Raw genomic sequence first — 16,625 nt, 5'->3', positions numbered from 1 at the left:
CACCACATCGCATCATCATCCCATGAGGTATGCCAGTCCCATAACCCCTCAAACGCCATGGCTTCGTAGTCGATCTAGAAGGTGCCAATGACCCTCTTGACCATCTTCCTCATGCCCTCACCACTGATCTGCACAGCACCTTCAAGTTCGGCACTACGCAGCACCTCCAGGAACTCCTGGTTCTCGACTTGTTCGCTGGCGCCTTCTCGCACCTTCTTCACGAGGTCGTTCATGCGCACACTCTGGCCAGCAGAGCCGAGCTCGTCGAGCGAGGCAAGAACCGCGCGCTTGAGGTCTTCTTTCCTGCGGCGATCGCTGGTCGATGTACCTTCGGTGAGAAGCGACATGTCGATCAGACCGGTGCGTGCATCCGTAGCTGCTTGCTTGAGCGCAGACTTGATGAGACGGACAGCCTCATGAACATCGTCGGCCGTGACTTCCTCTGATAGGCGCATCTTGGCGTGCGCTTCTGCGAGACGGATCATGGATTCCAATTGACGTGTGGTGGCCGTGATTCTTCGTTCTTGCGAGCGGATATCGGCACCAAGGCTGCGCATCGCGACGTATGCATCAACGAGAGCCTTTGATGCGGGCTCAGTGATCTTGGGGTGGATGTTTGAGCGCGCGTATGAGATATAGGCAGTCAAGAACTCGATAGGCATGACCTCATTCTTGTTGGCATTCTCAGGCGTGTCTTCAAGATACATACCGACCAAATGGCGAGCCATGCGACGGTCGTTCTGCTCATCGATGCGGTCCAAGACGAGGTATACTAGATCGAAACGCGAGAGCAGTGTGGGCGGAAGATCGATGTTTTGCGGAACGGGAAGGTTGACGTTGTACTTCGATCCGATGGGGTTGGCAGATGCCAGAATCGAGGTACGGGCGTTGAGAGTGGTGATGATACCAGCTTTGGCGATGGAAACCGTCTGCTGTTCCATGACTTCGTGAAGAACGGATCGCGTTGCCTCCGACATCTTATCGAACTCGTCGATGCAGCATACACCACCGTCAGACAATACCAAAGCACCGGACTCAAGCACAAGCTGTCTGGTCTCGGGATCGCGGGTGACGTATGCAGTCAGACCAACTGCAGAGGAACCCTTTCCAGAGGTGTACACACCGCGCGGTGCGATCCTGTGTACATATTGTAGGATCTGAGATTTGGCTGTGGATGGGTCACCACACAGTAGGACGTTAATGTCGCCACGGTATTTCGGACTGCCACCCTTCTCGAATTGCTTGTTGGTGCCACCGAAGAGTTGAAGCAGGATACCCTTCTTCACATCGTCCATTTCGTAAATGCTGGGCGCCAGCGAGCGAGAGAGCAGATCGTAAACGTCAGGACGAGCGCCAGTAGCCTTTATCCTCTCCTCTTCCTCTTCGGAGACCTTGCGGGTCTCTTCAATATCACCAGCTGCGTGCTCTGCGAGTTCCTCTTCGATTGTTGACACATCAATGCCCATTCGCTTCTTGTCAACCTTCTGGATGTGAAGGGCGTCTACGTATGTCTTGAAGATGTTCTTTACGGATCGCTGGCGCGGGTTGATGCGAACTTGATTGCATTTGAAGATACCAGTGATCTCGACGCGGTCACCGGCTTTGCAAACATCGACGAGCTCATCGTAGGCACATAATGACACCGAATGAGGTGTTTGTCCGTCCGGCATGTCATCCGGTGTCTCTTGTAGCTTGATGACCTGCTTGTTCGCGAAGCCGGAGCGGTTGTGCACGATCTGCATCGAGTTTGGCGAATCGCATACGGCGCGCGGGCACTTGGTGGGCTCGGTGATCTTGCCACGGTCGATGTCGACCCTGACAGTATGATTGCATACAGAGCACCGGAAGAAAGCTAGCAACATTAGCGAAAGAATATGAACATCCTTGTGACACACTTACCATCCTTCATGTCTGGAATGATGGGCGTGGTCCTGATAACCAGACCCTTGACACTGACGAGCTTGTCCATATCGCCAGGATTGAGCTCACGCAAGTTGATGGTGTGATCGAGACCAAACGGCCTAACGTTGTACGTCTTTTGGTCGACCTCGCTGACCAGATTCGGGATCTCGGCGAATGGAGCCGGAGACGGAGCGCCAGGTGTAGGGGCATCGGAGCTCAACATGGGTGGGAGGGAGCTTGAGTCGCGAGCCCTGGGTTGAGCAGCACGCTGTGCTTGTGACATCTGGGTTCGCAACTCTGCCATACGCTTCTCAGCGAGTTCGAGCATCGTGTCCTTGATCGCCACATCCATGATGGGGATGATTTCGTTCGGGTAGGCCTGCAATTGATGCCAGAGCTTCCTTGTCGGCGGATAAGACTTGAGATTGCGCGCGTCCAGGTTCAGAGGCGTGACACCAAGCTCCAGCATCATCTTCATGATATCGACATATTCCCTAGCCATGGCCGGGTGACTGTCCGGAAGACTCAAGCCCTCAGCCAGCTCGCCGTCTTGGACCATGCGATACTTTCTTCGGAAGTTCATCAAGAAGTCTCTCATGGCATGTCTGGCATCTACTAGCGACACGTTGGTTCCCCAAATGACTCGAGTAGAGTTGCCGCCCAAGACGTCTGCATCTGATGTGTCGGGGTTGATGTTGGAGAAGGTTGGCGCGTCCGAAGCCTCCTGCACTGGCATGCCATTCTCGTCGACAAAGAGCCTGCGCCGGCGATTGGTAGAGCTGGTGCCGAAGACGTCTGAGTGGATATCGCTTCGTCGATTGCGGGCTGCAGACTCGGAGCCGCCCACGAAAAGGGCGCTGCTACTGCTCCCAGGGACGTTCTGGGCATTGCGGGCTCGACCAGGGCTAGACGAGGATGCGTAGTGGATGGGCGATGAATCTGTGTCTGTCAGCGGTGCATACTGAAGCTCATATCAGTCTCTACATACCCCCAATCGTCATCGCAGACGCCTTTGGTGTCGCACCGCCATCACTCTCTTCGTCGCCATTCGCTGGCCCCGAATTGGAGGGGTTTGCAGGCGACGAGCGGAAGAAGAGCGGGGATTGTGTCGAAGTGGTCTGGAATCTTGCATTGCGAGGAGTTGCTTGCGATCCACGTTGCGACGCCTGCGAAGCCTCTGACTGCAACTGCTCCTCGGGACCTACTGGCGCTGGGCTGCTGTCGGATATCTGAGAATTCTGACCACGGGCGCTTCGCCGTGGAGTCGCCGACGCTGAAGTGCGTTGAGAGCGGCGCTTCTCGGGAGAAGACATGGTTGCGGTGCTCTATGCGGCAGCAACGGTGAATGTGTTGATGTTGCAGAGGGGTTGCCAGGGACGGTGGGCTTGTCGCGCCTACTCCTTTCGCAGCGACGCGTGGGACGCGTTCTGAACTAGTCTGGAAACGGACGTAAGTGGTCTTGGCATACCAGAGGCAAGTCCAATTGCAGGCCAAAAGACGACTGCTACTGGAGACGTCTTTCTATGAAAGCCACCGAGGTCATTCTGCAAACATCGAGTGCGACTTGACAGCATTATGTGTACACATGTAGACCAAGCTGTAGACTAATTCTACTAGTGGGGCAGCTAGCCCCGCTGTGAACAAATGTTTACAAGCAGGCAACGACGAACAGCGACACTAATCAACTCAACTAAACCTCCAGTCTTCATTCTTTACCTTTCCCAATCATAAATTCAACACTTCGATCCGTAACCAACATCAATCTTGACCATGGCGCCTCCCTCTAAACTCGCCATCGCAACTGGCGTCGTAACCCGACTTGTCAAGGAAGAAGCCAGCTACCACAAGGAAATTGAGCAGCAAGAGGCGCGCATCAAGAAGGCCGAGGCCAATGAGGGAGATGAGAACGGCGAATACACCCTAAAGCAAGAGGTGCAGAGTCTCGGCAGTCCTGATACTGAACATGATCACTAACTGCGGTGTAGCGTCAAGCACTCCAGGAGACCAAGAACGTCCTGCCTGGCATGAAGACCAAGATTGAGCAGGCAGTTGAGCGGCTGGAGGAGGAGCTCGTAAGTTTAGGATTCCATGGGCTGGGTACCCCATACTAACAATCTGTAGGAGAACAACAAAGAAGGCGGCGCCCAGGCATCACCGGAGGAAATCACCAAGGCGAAAGAGGCTGTCGAAAAGGGCAAGGCGGCCATGCGTGAAGCTTCTTAGATTCGTAACTACCGAAGAGATAGTCGGTACCGCTGCCGTATGGTAGTGGTACAAAGATGATGGAATGATACCCGAACACCGCGCTATGCAATCAAATCATCAAAGAATCATCATTTACATGTGATCACGATTCGTCCATCTTGGTGTCTGTGCGATCTTCACCATCCTCCTCCCCATCTTCAAGATCCTCGCCCTCTTCCAGCCCAGAAGAGTCACCATCATTGGCATCTCCTGAGTGTGCCCCAAGGTCTGCCATCTCTGTGTCATCGGCGGCACCAGATCTAGCAGGTGAGGGTGCGGCGCTGGCTTCCCGTGATAGAGGCTTCAGGCGATCTTGTGGTGGTACCCGTAGTGACGAAGAGCCGTCTCCGCTCTGGCTGGCATGCCCAGGTGTCATGCCACCATCTGGTCGCGGTGTACCGGCATGGCTAACGTCTCCTCTGGAGGTGCTGCCCTCGCCTTCGCCATCTTCGTCACCATCCTTCATCATGCCCTCCTTGCGCTCAGCCTCCTCCTTCTCGTCCTTGATCATGCGCAACATGCCGCGTGCCTCTTCCTCTATGCGTCCGAACTGCGTGCGTCGCTCCTTCCAGGTAGCCTTCGCTAATCGTACTTCAGAGTTGAGCTCCTCTATCTCCTGGTCCAGCTTCTCGTGGGCGTGCGCTTGCTCGTCCCGTGGCTTCAGCATCTTGCTGTTGGTGATCTTCTCCGTGAGCTCGTCGTACGTCTTTCGCACGGCCAGCGTCTCTTTCGCCTCGACCAGTCTGACGCGCAGGTTCTCTATGTTCTTGCGCACGTGCTCCTGCTTTGCCTCGATGGCCGTCTTCTCATCGGCGTAACGCGCGCGCTCGGTGTGGTTGCTATTCGTGGTGAATTCGGATCGAACAATCGCAAAGTCCAGCAGTGATAGCTCGTTCATGATGTCTTTCCGCCATATCTCGATCTTGTGCGCTTGTTGCTCGCGCTCGACAGCGACTGCTGCGGCCTCCTCCTCTGCGCCTGAGGCATCTGGGGGCGGGGAGGGGAGTTGTCTGGGGCGCGCATCCTCGAAGAAGTCTGGCTTGAGTATGCGACTGGCCGTGTTTGTGTATGGGCGTGCTTCGACAGCTAGTAGGCGGGCTACATTGTGCAGCGCATCTGCTGGAATTAGTCGGAGCTTTGTAGTGAATGGAAGGCGCCTTACCCTCGTCTGGTTGGGAAAGAAGACCCCAGTCGTTGATCGCCATATTTTCTGAATGGTCGAAGAACAGGGAGATGTTGTTTGTGGTATCGTACGTCGTCGTCGTCAAAGTCGCGATGCTGAGGTCCAAGAGTTGAATCGATCAACGCGTTTGGCAGGGGTCCGCTAGCGCCTGACCAGACGTCAGAGACCAGTCCACCGCGCCTTCTACACTTTCACTCACTCTTGCCTCTCATCACTCTCCCCTTCATCGCTCCGCATCGTTCTGGCAAGCGTCGCTCTTACAACCAGCTTCTTGATCCGGACTAGCCCACCAACATGCTGCCGTGAGCCCCGTGGGGTCCTCAGCCCCATCTACGGTTCACGCCGCCCTCGTTCGGCCTGTCCATGATTCACATTACATAGACGGCACCCTATCAACGAACACCAACGAACCTGTCAGCAAACCACCTCTCTACGACCAAAACCCTTCACATCCCGACCCGTTTGATCTTCGCATTCCGCCTCACAACACTATCTTACGCAACGCTTTTGGATATATCCTCCGCATAAACATCACCGTCACCATGCCCGTCGCAAGCCTCTTCGAGCTGGCTCGACAGCGCCTCATCAAGAATATCGATATGCTCCGCGACGTCGGCGATCTACCCTACTCCTTCCTCCAGCCAGTCCTCCGATTCATACAAAGCCCCGATCAGCTGCTCGAACTCGAGGCCAACTGCCCACAACTACTCGGCGAGACGGGCGAGATATGGCTTCGCTTTATCAAGCGAGACATTCCGAACTGGGAGACGAAGCCCCATGAGCCGCGCGATCCTCAAAACTGGAGCAAGGTGTATCGCAAGTTGAAGAAAGATGCAGAACTGGAGATAGAGGCGGATAAAGAGGCCCTCAAACAGCAGATGCAAGCGCTGCAGAAAGACCGCGGACAGAACAAGACCTTGATCGTCGAGACCAGGTTTGGATACGGTGCCGGCGCAAGCAAGATGTTCACTGGACGCACTACCAGCAGCTGGGGGCAACCGTCGGGTGCACCTTCAAAGACGGGAAAGGCCGCTTTCGACAAGCTGAAGCGCGGCATGTTCGACCATGGCCGTGAGCGCCCGAAAGCGAGCCAAATTCCAGCACATCTGCTAGCTCAGCGAAAGACCAACGTCAGGCAAGCACCAGCAAGGATGGTTCGAATGGCGGAGAATGAGGCTCCGAAAAGTATGGTAGTATCCAAGCAAGCTTCGGCATCCGTTTCTCAGAAGCCTGACACTCAGCCCGCGCCGTCACTATCAGCGAATCGCCCGACCATTACACAGAGGCCTGCACCGCAGCAACGCAATGCGCCGCCACCACCCGCGCGGACCTCCTTACCGCCTGGGATGCACTTCAGCGCACCCAAGCCGAAGCCGACGAATGCGCAGGCAGCGGCCGATCCGGCGCCGAAGAGGAAGAGGGTAGAATACAACATGTTTCATACAAAGAAGAGGAAGATTTAGAATGTTTTTAGGGTTGATGTTGGCACGACTAATGTACAAGAGAGATGGGTACAATCAGGTGTATTGACGGTGGACCCTGTACCAGGATGTGCACGTCTGGCTTTCGATTTGGGTATCACCCAATGCTTTTGGAGTTTAGGAGCATGCCCGTTTGCGATATCAGAAGCTGCATTTATCGGCGTTGCACTTTGGATCATCATATCTCTTTTTGGTCTGGGACCATAGACTTCTTCCATGTCTGTACATTTATTATTACCTCTTATCAGTCACTTTTCCGTTCCTATGCTGTGTTGATATGTGAGGTGGTTGAGATATTGTCGAGGAAGACTTGAGATGGATTGATCACAAGCAAACGCGCAGTCTTGGCGCTATTTGGTGGGCGCGCGCGAGCAGTTGATACCCAACAACCGTTACCCACGAAGTCCATCTGCGCACTTTCAATATCCGCGCTTCCCCCGCTCGATCGAGACGCGCAAGCTACGCGGTCAGCTGAAACGGCGACACCATGGACGAGCTCAGTGTCGCTTTCAGCGCTCTCAGTCTGCACGGCCCCAGCTTCTTCCGGATCGTTGACTTGCCTCTCGTAAGTAGTGCGCTCTGACGCACGGTGCGATGATCGTATGCTAATGGCTTTCTCAACTACCAGGAGCTGTTCAGCAGCGTTTGCGACCACTTGGACGACGACTCATTGCGAAAGACTCGACTGGTCTGTCGCACTCTCAGCCATCGTTCGGCCTTCACTTTCGGGACGCGCTTCTTCACTCATCTTGTGGTTATACCCCACATGGAGAGCTTAACCGTCTTGTTGCGCTACGCTCACCACCAGAGGCTTTCGCGGTTCGTGAAGACTCTATCGATCAGCGGCGAAACTGGTCCACCTTCGACGACCTACGCTGGCATACCTGCATCGACCGTGGAAGATATGCTCACAGAGGCGCTTCGGAGTTTCGAGAATCTGGAGAGTATTCGGATAGATACCTGTTCGTACCTGCGCTCGGAAATCCTTTCCTCAGAAGCGATCGGCCTCCGTTGCGGCCCAGAGAGACTCCGTATGGAACAGCTTCAAGGCAGCTTCACCGCCCTACATCACTTGATCCAAGTGATGATGAGATCTGTGGAGCGAGCTATGGTTTGCGATAAGATTTGCCTCGACTTGAGTTTACTTTTCAGAGGCTGGTCTACGTTGGCTCCATCGCCCAGAGCATATGAGCTTTTCGACCTCAGCTTACCTTATTGGAAGCATTCTTTGTCGTCCAGGGTTCTAAGACTTGAGGTTACTACCATGGATACCGGCAGATGGTCTCACAACCTTGCTGCTTCGTGCTCGTCATTGCAGGAACTCAGCCTGCTCCCTCACCGTGGATGTATCAGGTTCAGCAACGCCCAGGGTGGCTTGGATGTTTGGCCGCACCTTCGGTCCCTGGCTATCTATGACGGCTGTATTTGTATTACGAATGCTGTTCTTAACGACTTCTTCAAGATGCACAAGAATACATTGGTTCGTATTATACTAAAGCATGTCTCTTTGCAGCACGAGTCCTGGTCTGGAATACTGGAGACTATCTACGAACTACCGGCTCTACAAAATATGTGCTTTGCTTGGCTGAGTCAGAGTATAGCCTATCCAGCGCTAGAACCGTGTTCGGACAGAGTGTCGACATGTCGACAGGGGGTCGCGTGTAGCAATCGATCAGATGTTTTGCTCGTCATGGGAGCCTTGCTTCCAGTTCCATACACCTTCGAGTTCGAATACCCTGGCGGCATTGACTATCGGATTGACTTCACACTGGCTAACGCTGCTCTGTTGTCCGCCTGGTCTGTCGCTTTGTCAACTGATTCCCCATCCGCTCCGTGGTCGAAGTTGCGGGAGAACGTAGAGAGAGTATGCCACGGAAATAGCAATATCTTTGCGTGGTGATAGCACCAAAATGATAATCAAGACAGATACGGTGACTATAAATTGTGGGTATGCCACGTAGGTTTCCCGAACACAGGGTACTGAGGCAGCTGGTCAGAGGTCATGCAACGACTCCGGCTATCAAAAAGCAAGCTACGTATGCATTGCCGTTGCGGGCAGGGACTGGCTTGAGAAGACAATGTACGCAATAATAATTACATAGCCTACTTTATCTCGTAGATGACTAGGTGACGTGTCTTCCATGAATTTTCTTAGGCACCAGGAATGCTCTCCGCTGCTAGCTTCCTCTGTCGTACCTTCTCTCACATCAGGTTCAGGCTTAGCGTAAAAGCGCACGACCCGGGTGTTGACAAACGGGCAAGAGCGTCTCGCTCACACGATCTCTCACCTCGCATCGACGCAGACTCTTCAACCACACCCTCTCTGCAAGCGCCTCCATCGCCTCATCACCATGGTCACCACGCGAGCTCGCAAGAAGGCGGTCCTCGCCCAAGAGGAAGCGGAAGTTGCTCGGAAGTTGCTGCTGCCATTTCGACTACTCGACCTTCCCGCTGAGATAATCGGCAACATCTCTGATCACCTTGACGACAAGGACCTCATCAATGTACGCCGGGTTTGTCGCGCCCTTAGCGCCCATGTCGCTCATGCTTTCGGGCAGCGATTCTTCAGGCATCTCATAGTCATCCTACATCCTACCAGCCTGACTACACTCTTTGAGATCAGCCGCCACAAGACACTGTCGAAATACGTACACCGGGTAACCGTGAGCGGTCAGCGTATTGGTCACACCCTATTTACCACGGTCAATGAAACAGCACACAATGACTTACAAGCAAGCGTCGAACGGTCTCGTATGGATCTCTTAATTCTTACGGAAGCCTTACGAGAGTTGAAGAGCCTACAGAACGTTCGGGTCGACAGGTCCAGCTTCCGATGTGATGCAGGATGGACGCAGAATATTAAGATCAAATGTGGTCGAGGCTTGATGTTCAACAAGGATTCCGTGACGTGGAACGGGGATACATCGGAGCACCAGAACTTCAACCGAGTGTACGAGTTGACTCTACAAGCCTTAGTACAAGCTCAGATGGACGAAAAGGTCGAGCTGGATCTCCAATTCGTGAATCCAAACGAGGGACGGAACACATTCAATTGTCTCGTCGACTCAGAAAGCTGGCGGGAAGGTCTTTGCAAACGACTGCGCTACTTCTCAACTGTCGGTGACATGGATCTGGATTGGCTTGGGCGGCTGCTGAGCTTGAGCACTGGTATCACAAAGCTGAAACTGAGGCAGAACCGAAGGAAACTAAACTTACTGTTGCTGGCTCGTGAACCAGGTGGAGCCTTTTCTTTTCCTGGTTTGCGACATCTCAATATTACGCGAGCAGTGCTCCATTACGAAACATGGCTGGTTTTCTTACGTCTGCATGCGGCAGTACTGGAGGAAGTTGTCCTACACTCTGTAGGTTTGCAGAATGGGACATGGCACCAAGCCCTAGCGACCCTCGAGACTATGCCCCGCCTGAACAACCTTTCACTGGATGGGCTACTGGAACAAATGCCCTATCAGAACGCATCGACGGATCCTCTCGACTGGAACCCGGGCCACTTGTCTCTTCGCAGCCAAGCCGCTATCAAAGCAGCCCTCAGTGTCATGCGCGCCGAACCCAAAACTGTTGCGGTTGATTGGGTATGGATGAGGCCACTCGACGGTCCGAACGGGGAGGTGTATTATCATGCAGTAGATTGCAGGGGGTATACTGCGATCGCCAACAGTGGCTCATGGGACTTCTGAGACTCATAGTGGGAATGTTCAAGGTTAGACTAGGAAGGGTGCTGACAGTGAGGACGCATGCAAGGTCAAGCGCAGCCGCAAGGCGACACTCGAAGAATATGCCTTGTGTAACAAGATTTCCACTGTTACTTTGTTCATTATGACAGATCAGTTCTGGTGCAGATCTTTGCCTTCATCCCGCCTCAATTCCATACCCCCAATTTCAACAGGCGGTTGCTCAATTTCCACAGGCTCATGTTTGTATGCCACCGCTCCCGGTCCCAGCTCCTGAATGTGCTTCGCGTGTACCTCATATGGCGTCACGCTAGTAAGCTGCGTAGACCCCGACATCTCTTGTCGGCGCGACGAATGCCGCCTTCTCATGATGAAGAACACCGTTAATCCAATTATGACTCCCAGACCTATGCCTCCTCCAACTGCTGCCCCCGCTATCGCGCCTGTTGACAAGCCTGAGGAGCCTGAGGGAGGGGGTGTGGACGACAGGGTCGGTGTAGGCGTAGGCGTGGACGTGGCAGATGGCGATTCACCAATGGCGGCGGCGTCGCAGAAGTCAATACTGTAGTATACGAAGGTCGAGTTGTAGCAGTCGATCGGTTGGATTTCTTCTTGGAAGCCGGAGCATATGTCGACGGTCGTATCGTTCATATAAATAGTGACTGCGCGCAATGTCGGTATGGCCATCCTCGCATCCATCTTGTCGCGAAGCAACATACCTGTGCATCCTGGGTCCAGGCCGACGACCTGGAAGCTCCCATAAGGGCCATTGCGCCTGAGATCTGTACAGGTACCATTCGGATAGCCGTTTGGGCCCTCTAAACCTCGCAATGACTCTTGGCAGTTATCGTCCTCAAAGAGCGCTATCTGACTCGTCGCGAAAATGCGCACTGTGAGTGCGGTCAGGAGGAGGAAGAGAAGGTTGTGCATCATCGAGTCGGCGCGCGGTACGTTAGCCGCAAATTGGCTTTGGCGGGGCGGCTAAGCAGACAACCAGAATACGAGGGCGCCGGTTCATCTCATAGCTGTTATAACTACAGCTGGTGTACGGAGCTGACGACCACTAACATGTAAGGCAGCCTGGAGTTAGTTGCCCAGCTCTTGGGGGTCGTATCCATCATAGCTTCACAGGCCTGACCACTCCTTTCCTGACCTGGCATGCAGGATGCGGCATGGGTAACGTAGGCAGCGAATCGAGGCGAGGCTCCAGATTGCATGAAAAGCCACGCTGTGTTCCTGCGGGCCTACAGTGCGGCTGAGGTACTGATATCTTTTTCAGGGCTATTAGCTGTGCTGCTGTATCACAGTGGATGCTATCCGGTTGTGTGCGATGGTCGTCCTCTGAGCTGTTGCTGTTGTCGCGACAGCCTGCGCGCGTGCAATGAGCCCACAAGTAAGACGGCCCCTATCATCGTGGATTAATAGCCGCTTCAAGTATACAACGAAGGATTGACTGTTCCCGCAGATGGCTTACTGATGGTCTGTAAAGGAGCGCCAAGCTGGCTTGGGAGGAACGCGGGTACCCGTTCCGCGGCGAAAATTTGGGGGCCACGGAAAGAGCCGTGGGGCCATGACTGTGACATCCATCCAATCCTCCATGTCGCACTGCAGGAGAGCTACGTACAACACCATCTTCGATACTAAGATTCTACCATGTCTTCGGGGAAGCAGCCAAGGATACTTCTGTTCGGTGCCGGTAGCGTCGGAACGGTATACTTGTACCTGCTCAGCAAGGTAGCCGCAACCACCGCCGTCTGCCGCTCGAATTATGAGGTCGTGAAAAAAGATGGCTTCATCATCAATTCATCAATATTTGGTCAAAATCTCCATTTCAGACCCAATGCAGTCCGAGACTGTGGAGAAGCAGCGTCTCAATCATCAGATCCATTTGACTACATCATCGTCTGTAGCAAGGCTATCCCGGATACGGTACCGAAGCTCATCGCTCCTGCTGTCACACCTGGACACACGGCTATCGTACTTATCCAAAATGGCGTCGGTATCGAGGAAGAATACTTCAAGGCATACCCAAAGAACCCGATCATCAGCGCTGTCGTTTACATGCCCGCGACTCAACGGCCAGCCGGCGTCATCAAACACGGCGAAGTCGAGAAACTCCAAGTTGGCTCCTATCCCTCTTCTGCACCAAGTGAATGTGCTAAGGCTTTCACGGAACTTGTCACAGTAGCCGGTGCTACAGCGGAATTCTACGAGGACGTTCAGCACAAGCGATGGATAAAACTACTCGTCAATGCATCCTGGAACCCCATGTGTGCTCTCGCTCTGAGCAAAGACACAGATATTCTGACTGCTTCGGAAGAGGCCGATGGTGTTGTACTAGCCGTGATGCTTGAAATCCGCGATATCGCAGCTGCCTATGGATACGAGATCACGCGGGAACAGGTGGACAATCAGCTTAGCCGGGCGCAAGCCAGGATCCCAACGAACGCTGGAATTGAACCTAGTATGCTTCAGGATGTTCAGTCGAATCGCAGAATAGAGGTAGAGGCTATCGTGGGCAACCCCGTTCGCATGGGTAAGGAGAAGGGCGTTGTGTGCGTACGTTTGGAGATGCTCTACATCCTCGCAAAAGCTTTAGATCTTCAGATTGGACGGACGCCTTGAAGTCGGAACCGACACTGCGATATGGATCTGTAGGTAAAGTCTCGTCAACTACTCACCTTTCGGCTTTGACTGGATATTACTTCTATGGTCCTTCCCATCGACTTGAGCGAACGCCATGCTTCATAGACACCTTGATCCGGGGATCTCTCCTTCTAATGGGACGATATGCTAGTCAAACACATCATTTGTAGCTGATGATAGCGTTCTGGCAAATAGCGCGTCTTGTCGCTGTCCCTTTCACTTCTCGTCCACCGCCGGCATCGCGCCAAGTCTTCCGTTTGTTCAGCGCTCCGCACCGCAATTCGCGACTCACCACCGCTTTTCCAGAATAACTCGTCGTCATTTCCACGGTGACCAACAATAGGCACGGACCCAGTCACAATAGCAGTCAAAATATCTTTCGCCCACACACAAAGCGATACAAACCCTCAAAACACCCGTCCTGCTTCATTGCTCTCAGTTTCCAAACCAAACACTCCAATTCTTTTCCATCGCAGCTACCAACATAAGCTCTTCTATTTGACGATACCCGAAACCTCTTCATACCCTGCTTTGCGAGCTCACCTGCCGCACGCTTTACCGACAAGATGCGCACTGTCACCATCGCCCTTCTTTGCTTCCTCTTGCTAGTAGCTCTCGACATCGGCCGCATCGTCGCATCATCTGGCATCTTTCCGCTGGTTGTTCGCTACCTCCGCACCTCCGTCTCGTACCTATACTGGGAGATCTGCTGGGAAGTCTACTATCAGTTCACCCACAACTTCGAAGGAGTTCCCTTCTACCTCCGCTTCATCGCACTCCTCATCTGTGTCTATCTCACCTTCTACCTATACGTACATATCAAGTATACCTACTGGATATGCCCTCATCCCGAGGCCGACCACGAACACCCCCATGAACCTGCCGAAAAGGGACAATCGCAAGAGACGAAGCTCCCTATCACTCCCACCGTCGCTCACATCACACCGCCGCCCGTCACACTACCGCCTGCAAAGCTAGCGCCTCCTTCATACCCTCCGCCGTTCGGGTTCCCCTTCACCAACTTCCGCGGCACCGGCGAGTCGTTCGCACACTCCGATCGACGCGACCCGACACACTATTCCGTTCTTCAACTGTCGACTTCTTGGGGAAATACCCGTCGCAAAGAACGCGATTACTGGCGGTCTGCACCTAGGCAACCACCACCAGCCTATAGGTCTACCGAGCACGAAAAGGTCGCCGCGGCACCTACCATACCGAAGCCAGAAGTGGCTCAAATCACTACGAAGTCGACAGCGACTACCACAAAGGACCATGTAGTCATCGCGCCTGCCCATAAGGTTGTCGAGCTACCTATCACATACCTTCCGGCCCCGCCACAGCCATCTTTCGAAGACCTTGCCAGGTCGACCATGAGCAACCTGGCTAGCCAAGCATCTACCCTCGAGACTGCGATGAGGGGGTTTTTGGTTGCTGCCAGTACCGGCACTGAGTGGATGTCGTCGGTAAACGCGATTTGGACCTTGATGGCGAGTGCCGAGATTGACCTGAAGCCATACTTCGTGGGCGGTATGACTATGGAGCAGTCATCCCATATTGGCTGGAATGCCTCTATTGTGGAGTTTTGGAACTTCTTGGTCCCTGAAGGTGCTTCCATCCAAAAGAGCCAGGAACTGATGGTTTTCCTTGCGCTTTATCGTCAATTCGCCAACTACCTTGGGTTGAAGGATTGTCTCAAAGACCTCATCATCATGAGGCCCGAACCTCCCGCGTCAAGTACGCAAGACCCTCCAGCCCCCAAGATGGGGACGCTGTCCGCCATTCCCACCACCACTAAACACCTCCCCGATCCCGCCATCACGATCGCTCCGCAGCCGCAACAGGCACCGAGTACCTCCGCGCCTATCCAACAGGCACCTCCCCAGCAGCCGACAGTGCCTCAAGGTGCAGCAGGCCTCATTGACTTCAGCAATGAGGATTGGTTCGGCCTGCCGGAGAAGCGGCTCATTAGTCTCACGTGGAAGCGATTCAGATGGCCCAACGAGGCAGCCGCCAGCAAGACGATAGGTGAATACGATATACCAGAGCTTCTTTCGTTACCCATGAAGCATCCAGAGTTCATCATGGCCTCGTATGTGAAGACAGAGCTTGAGAAAATGGCGCCAATCTTCAAACGCGCTTCGATAGTTCTCCGACTCCAAGGTCGTGGATGCCCGTTGTTCCGTCAGCACGGACTCGAGATGGCACCGTTAATGGGCAACATGACGGCTTGCCTCTCTCGCGCTGCCGAGATGACCAATCAGTGCCAAGAGGTTGCAGATTGGGATTCTCGGGATGAATGGTACCAAGCCTGTCAGTATTTCCACCAGAATGTCTTCGGACGAGACAAGATTTGGGATTGGCTGTGTCACCAGTACGACTCCACAGATAAGAATGAGGAAGACAAGCACTACAAGACTCGTCCTCTCAAGGAATTGTGGGAGAAGATGGCGCCGACATGGCTTCCAGACGTTGCAAAACCTTGAGTGCGACGTCGTTGTATACGTCTCACACTATTATCAGCTGTCATACCGACAGCCTCACAGTATTCAAATACCTCCTCGGTACCTCACGCCGTTACAAACTTCACCCACAACATAGGTTGTATTCCTCAACACCTCTCTTGTCTTTTCAGTTATACATAGATTGTATCAATGTCACCATATTAAGAAGAATTATTCCAAGTGAAATGTGTATTAATGCTCACTCCCTATCTAAAACAATCGAAGAAAAGATGTTGTACATGTCTAAGAAACCAAGGCACGACCATCGTTGAGGTTATACATTATTCGCGCCATGCCGAATGAGAAGCGACGAAAGGCGCTTATGCGGAGGAAGCAGCGGGAGCCTCAGCAGTGGGGTTGACGTCGGAGCAGATGAGAGCCTGGCCGAGGATGGGGATGAGGCAGCACTTGGCCTGCTGGCCGGACTCAGCGCATCCGTCGATGAATTGGTTGATGCTGGTGGGGGTGGTGGTAGCTGAGAGAATGTTAGTGATCATGTCTTTGATTGGGAAGATGGGAAGGACGTACGAGGAGCGCAGTCCAAGTTGGCGAGGTTCAGGACATCGGTAGCGCAGCAGACGGGGTTGCCGGAAGAGCAGAGGCCAACCTGGCGCTCGTCAAGGGGAGCAGCGAAGGCAGCGGTGGCGGCGAAAGCAACAATGGCGGTGATGGTGAACTGCATTTTGAAGGTTGGTTGGGTTGGTTGGTTCTTGTGAAAGAAGGAAGTGTTGTTTGGAAGTGGTGTTGTAGAGTTATTGATGTGAGTTGAATGTGTTGGATGATGTTCAATTGTCGAGGCATCGTTGCCCTCTTTATACCTTCTCAGTCCTCATCTTGTTCAAGGTTCATTCCAAGTACACGCTTCATTACATTGCCATCGTCATCAAACACCGGCATACCCAGGCTACGATCGTCATCGACGCCAGGGGAATTAGCTGACAGCCGGGAGCGCACGTCCATAACGGTCAGAATAACGGTG

General features: G+C 53.5%; 8 protein-coding genes across 8 annotated transcripts; 5 read left to right on the top strand and 3 right to left on the bottom strand.

Annotated features, from left to right (window-relative positions):
- Positions 1 to 74: 74 nt before the first annotated feature.
- J4E85_003823 (uncharacterized protein) lies at positions 75 to 3,215 on the bottom strand (the record flags this gene model as incomplete). The annotated part of the gene is made up of 3 exons (XM_051468088.1): positions 75 to 1,852; positions 1,900 to 2,841; positions 2,891 to 3,215. The coding sequence occupies 3 exons, from the start codon at positions 3,213 to 3,215 to the stop codon at positions 75 to 77; spliced, it is 3,045 nt and encodes a 1,014-aa protein (XP_051327680.1).
- A 457-nt stretch (positions 3,216 to 3,672) lies between these two features.
- J4E85_003822 (uncharacterized protein) lies at positions 3,673 to 4,125 on the top strand (the record flags this gene model as incomplete). The annotated part of the gene is made up of 3 exons (XM_051468087.1): positions 3,673 to 3,834; positions 3,888 to 3,974; positions 4,024 to 4,125. 3 exons carry the CDS (start codon positions 3,673 to 3,675, stop codon positions 4,123 to 4,125), a joined length of 351 nt encoding a protein of 116 aa, XP_051327679.1.
- A 124-nt stretch (positions 4,126 to 4,249) lies between these two features.
- On the bottom strand, positions 4,250 to 5,351 carry J4E85_003821 (uncharacterized protein; the record flags this gene model as incomplete). The annotated part of the gene is made up of 2 exons (XM_051468086.1): positions 4,250 to 5,262; positions 5,309 to 5,351. 2 exons carry the CDS (start codon positions 5,349 to 5,351, stop codon positions 4,250 to 4,252), a joined length of 1,056 nt encoding a protein of 351 aa, XP_051327678.1.
- A 520-nt stretch (positions 5,352 to 5,871) lies between these two features.
- Positions 5,872 to 6,792, top strand: J4E85_003820 (uncharacterized protein; the record flags this gene model as incomplete). The annotated part of the gene is made up of 1 exon (XM_051468085.1): positions 5,872 to 6,792. The coding sequence occupies one exon, from the start codon at positions 5,872 to 5,874 to the stop codon at positions 6,790 to 6,792; it is 921 nt and encodes a 306-aa protein (XP_051327677.1).
- Positions 6,793 to 9,161: 2,369 nt separating this feature from the next.
- On the top strand, positions 9,162 to 10,505 carry J4E85_003819 (uncharacterized protein; the record flags this gene model as incomplete). Its single annotated transcript, XM_051468084.1, has 1 exon — positions 9,162 to 10,505. One exon carries the CDS (start codon positions 9,162 to 9,164, stop codon positions 10,503 to 10,505), a length of 1,344 nt encoding a protein of 447 aa, XP_051327676.1.
- A 1,647-nt stretch (positions 10,506 to 12,152) lies between these two features.
- On the top strand, positions 12,153 to 13,124 carry J4E85_003818 (uncharacterized protein; the record flags this gene model as incomplete). The annotated part of the gene is made up of 1 exon (XM_051468083.1): positions 12,153 to 13,124. The coding sequence occupies one exon, from the start codon at positions 12,153 to 12,155 to the stop codon at positions 13,122 to 13,124; it is 972 nt and encodes a 323-aa protein (XP_051327675.1).
- A 587-nt stretch (positions 13,125 to 13,711) lies between these two features.
- J4E85_003817 (uncharacterized protein) lies at positions 13,712 to 15,628 on the top strand (the record flags this gene model as incomplete). The annotated part of the gene is made up of 1 exon (XM_051468082.1): positions 13,712 to 15,628. One exon carries the CDS (start codon positions 13,712 to 13,714, stop codon positions 15,626 to 15,628), a length of 1,917 nt encoding a protein of 638 aa, XP_051327674.1.
- A 338-nt stretch (positions 15,629 to 15,966) lies between these two features.
- On the bottom strand, positions 15,967 to 16,328 carry J4E85_003816 (uncharacterized protein; the record flags this gene model as incomplete). The annotated part of the gene is made up of 2 exons (XM_051468081.1): positions 15,967 to 16,121; positions 16,175 to 16,328. The coding sequence occupies 2 exons, from the start codon at positions 16,326 to 16,328 to the stop codon at positions 15,967 to 15,969; spliced, it is 309 nt and encodes a 102-aa protein (XP_051327673.1).
- Positions 16,329 to 16,625: the final 297 nt, after the last annotated feature.

The sequence above is a fragment of the Alternaria conjuncta genome, assembly GCF_024043145.1.
Source record: "Alternaria conjuncta strain BMP 0040 chromosome Unknown scaffold_5, whole genome shotgun sequence".
NCBI classification, from domain to species: domain Eukaryota; kingdom Fungi; phylum Ascomycota; class Dothideomycetes; order Pleosporales; family Pleosporaceae; genus Alternaria; species Alternaria conjuncta.
This window is presented reverse-complemented; position numbering and strand designations above follow the sequence as displayed.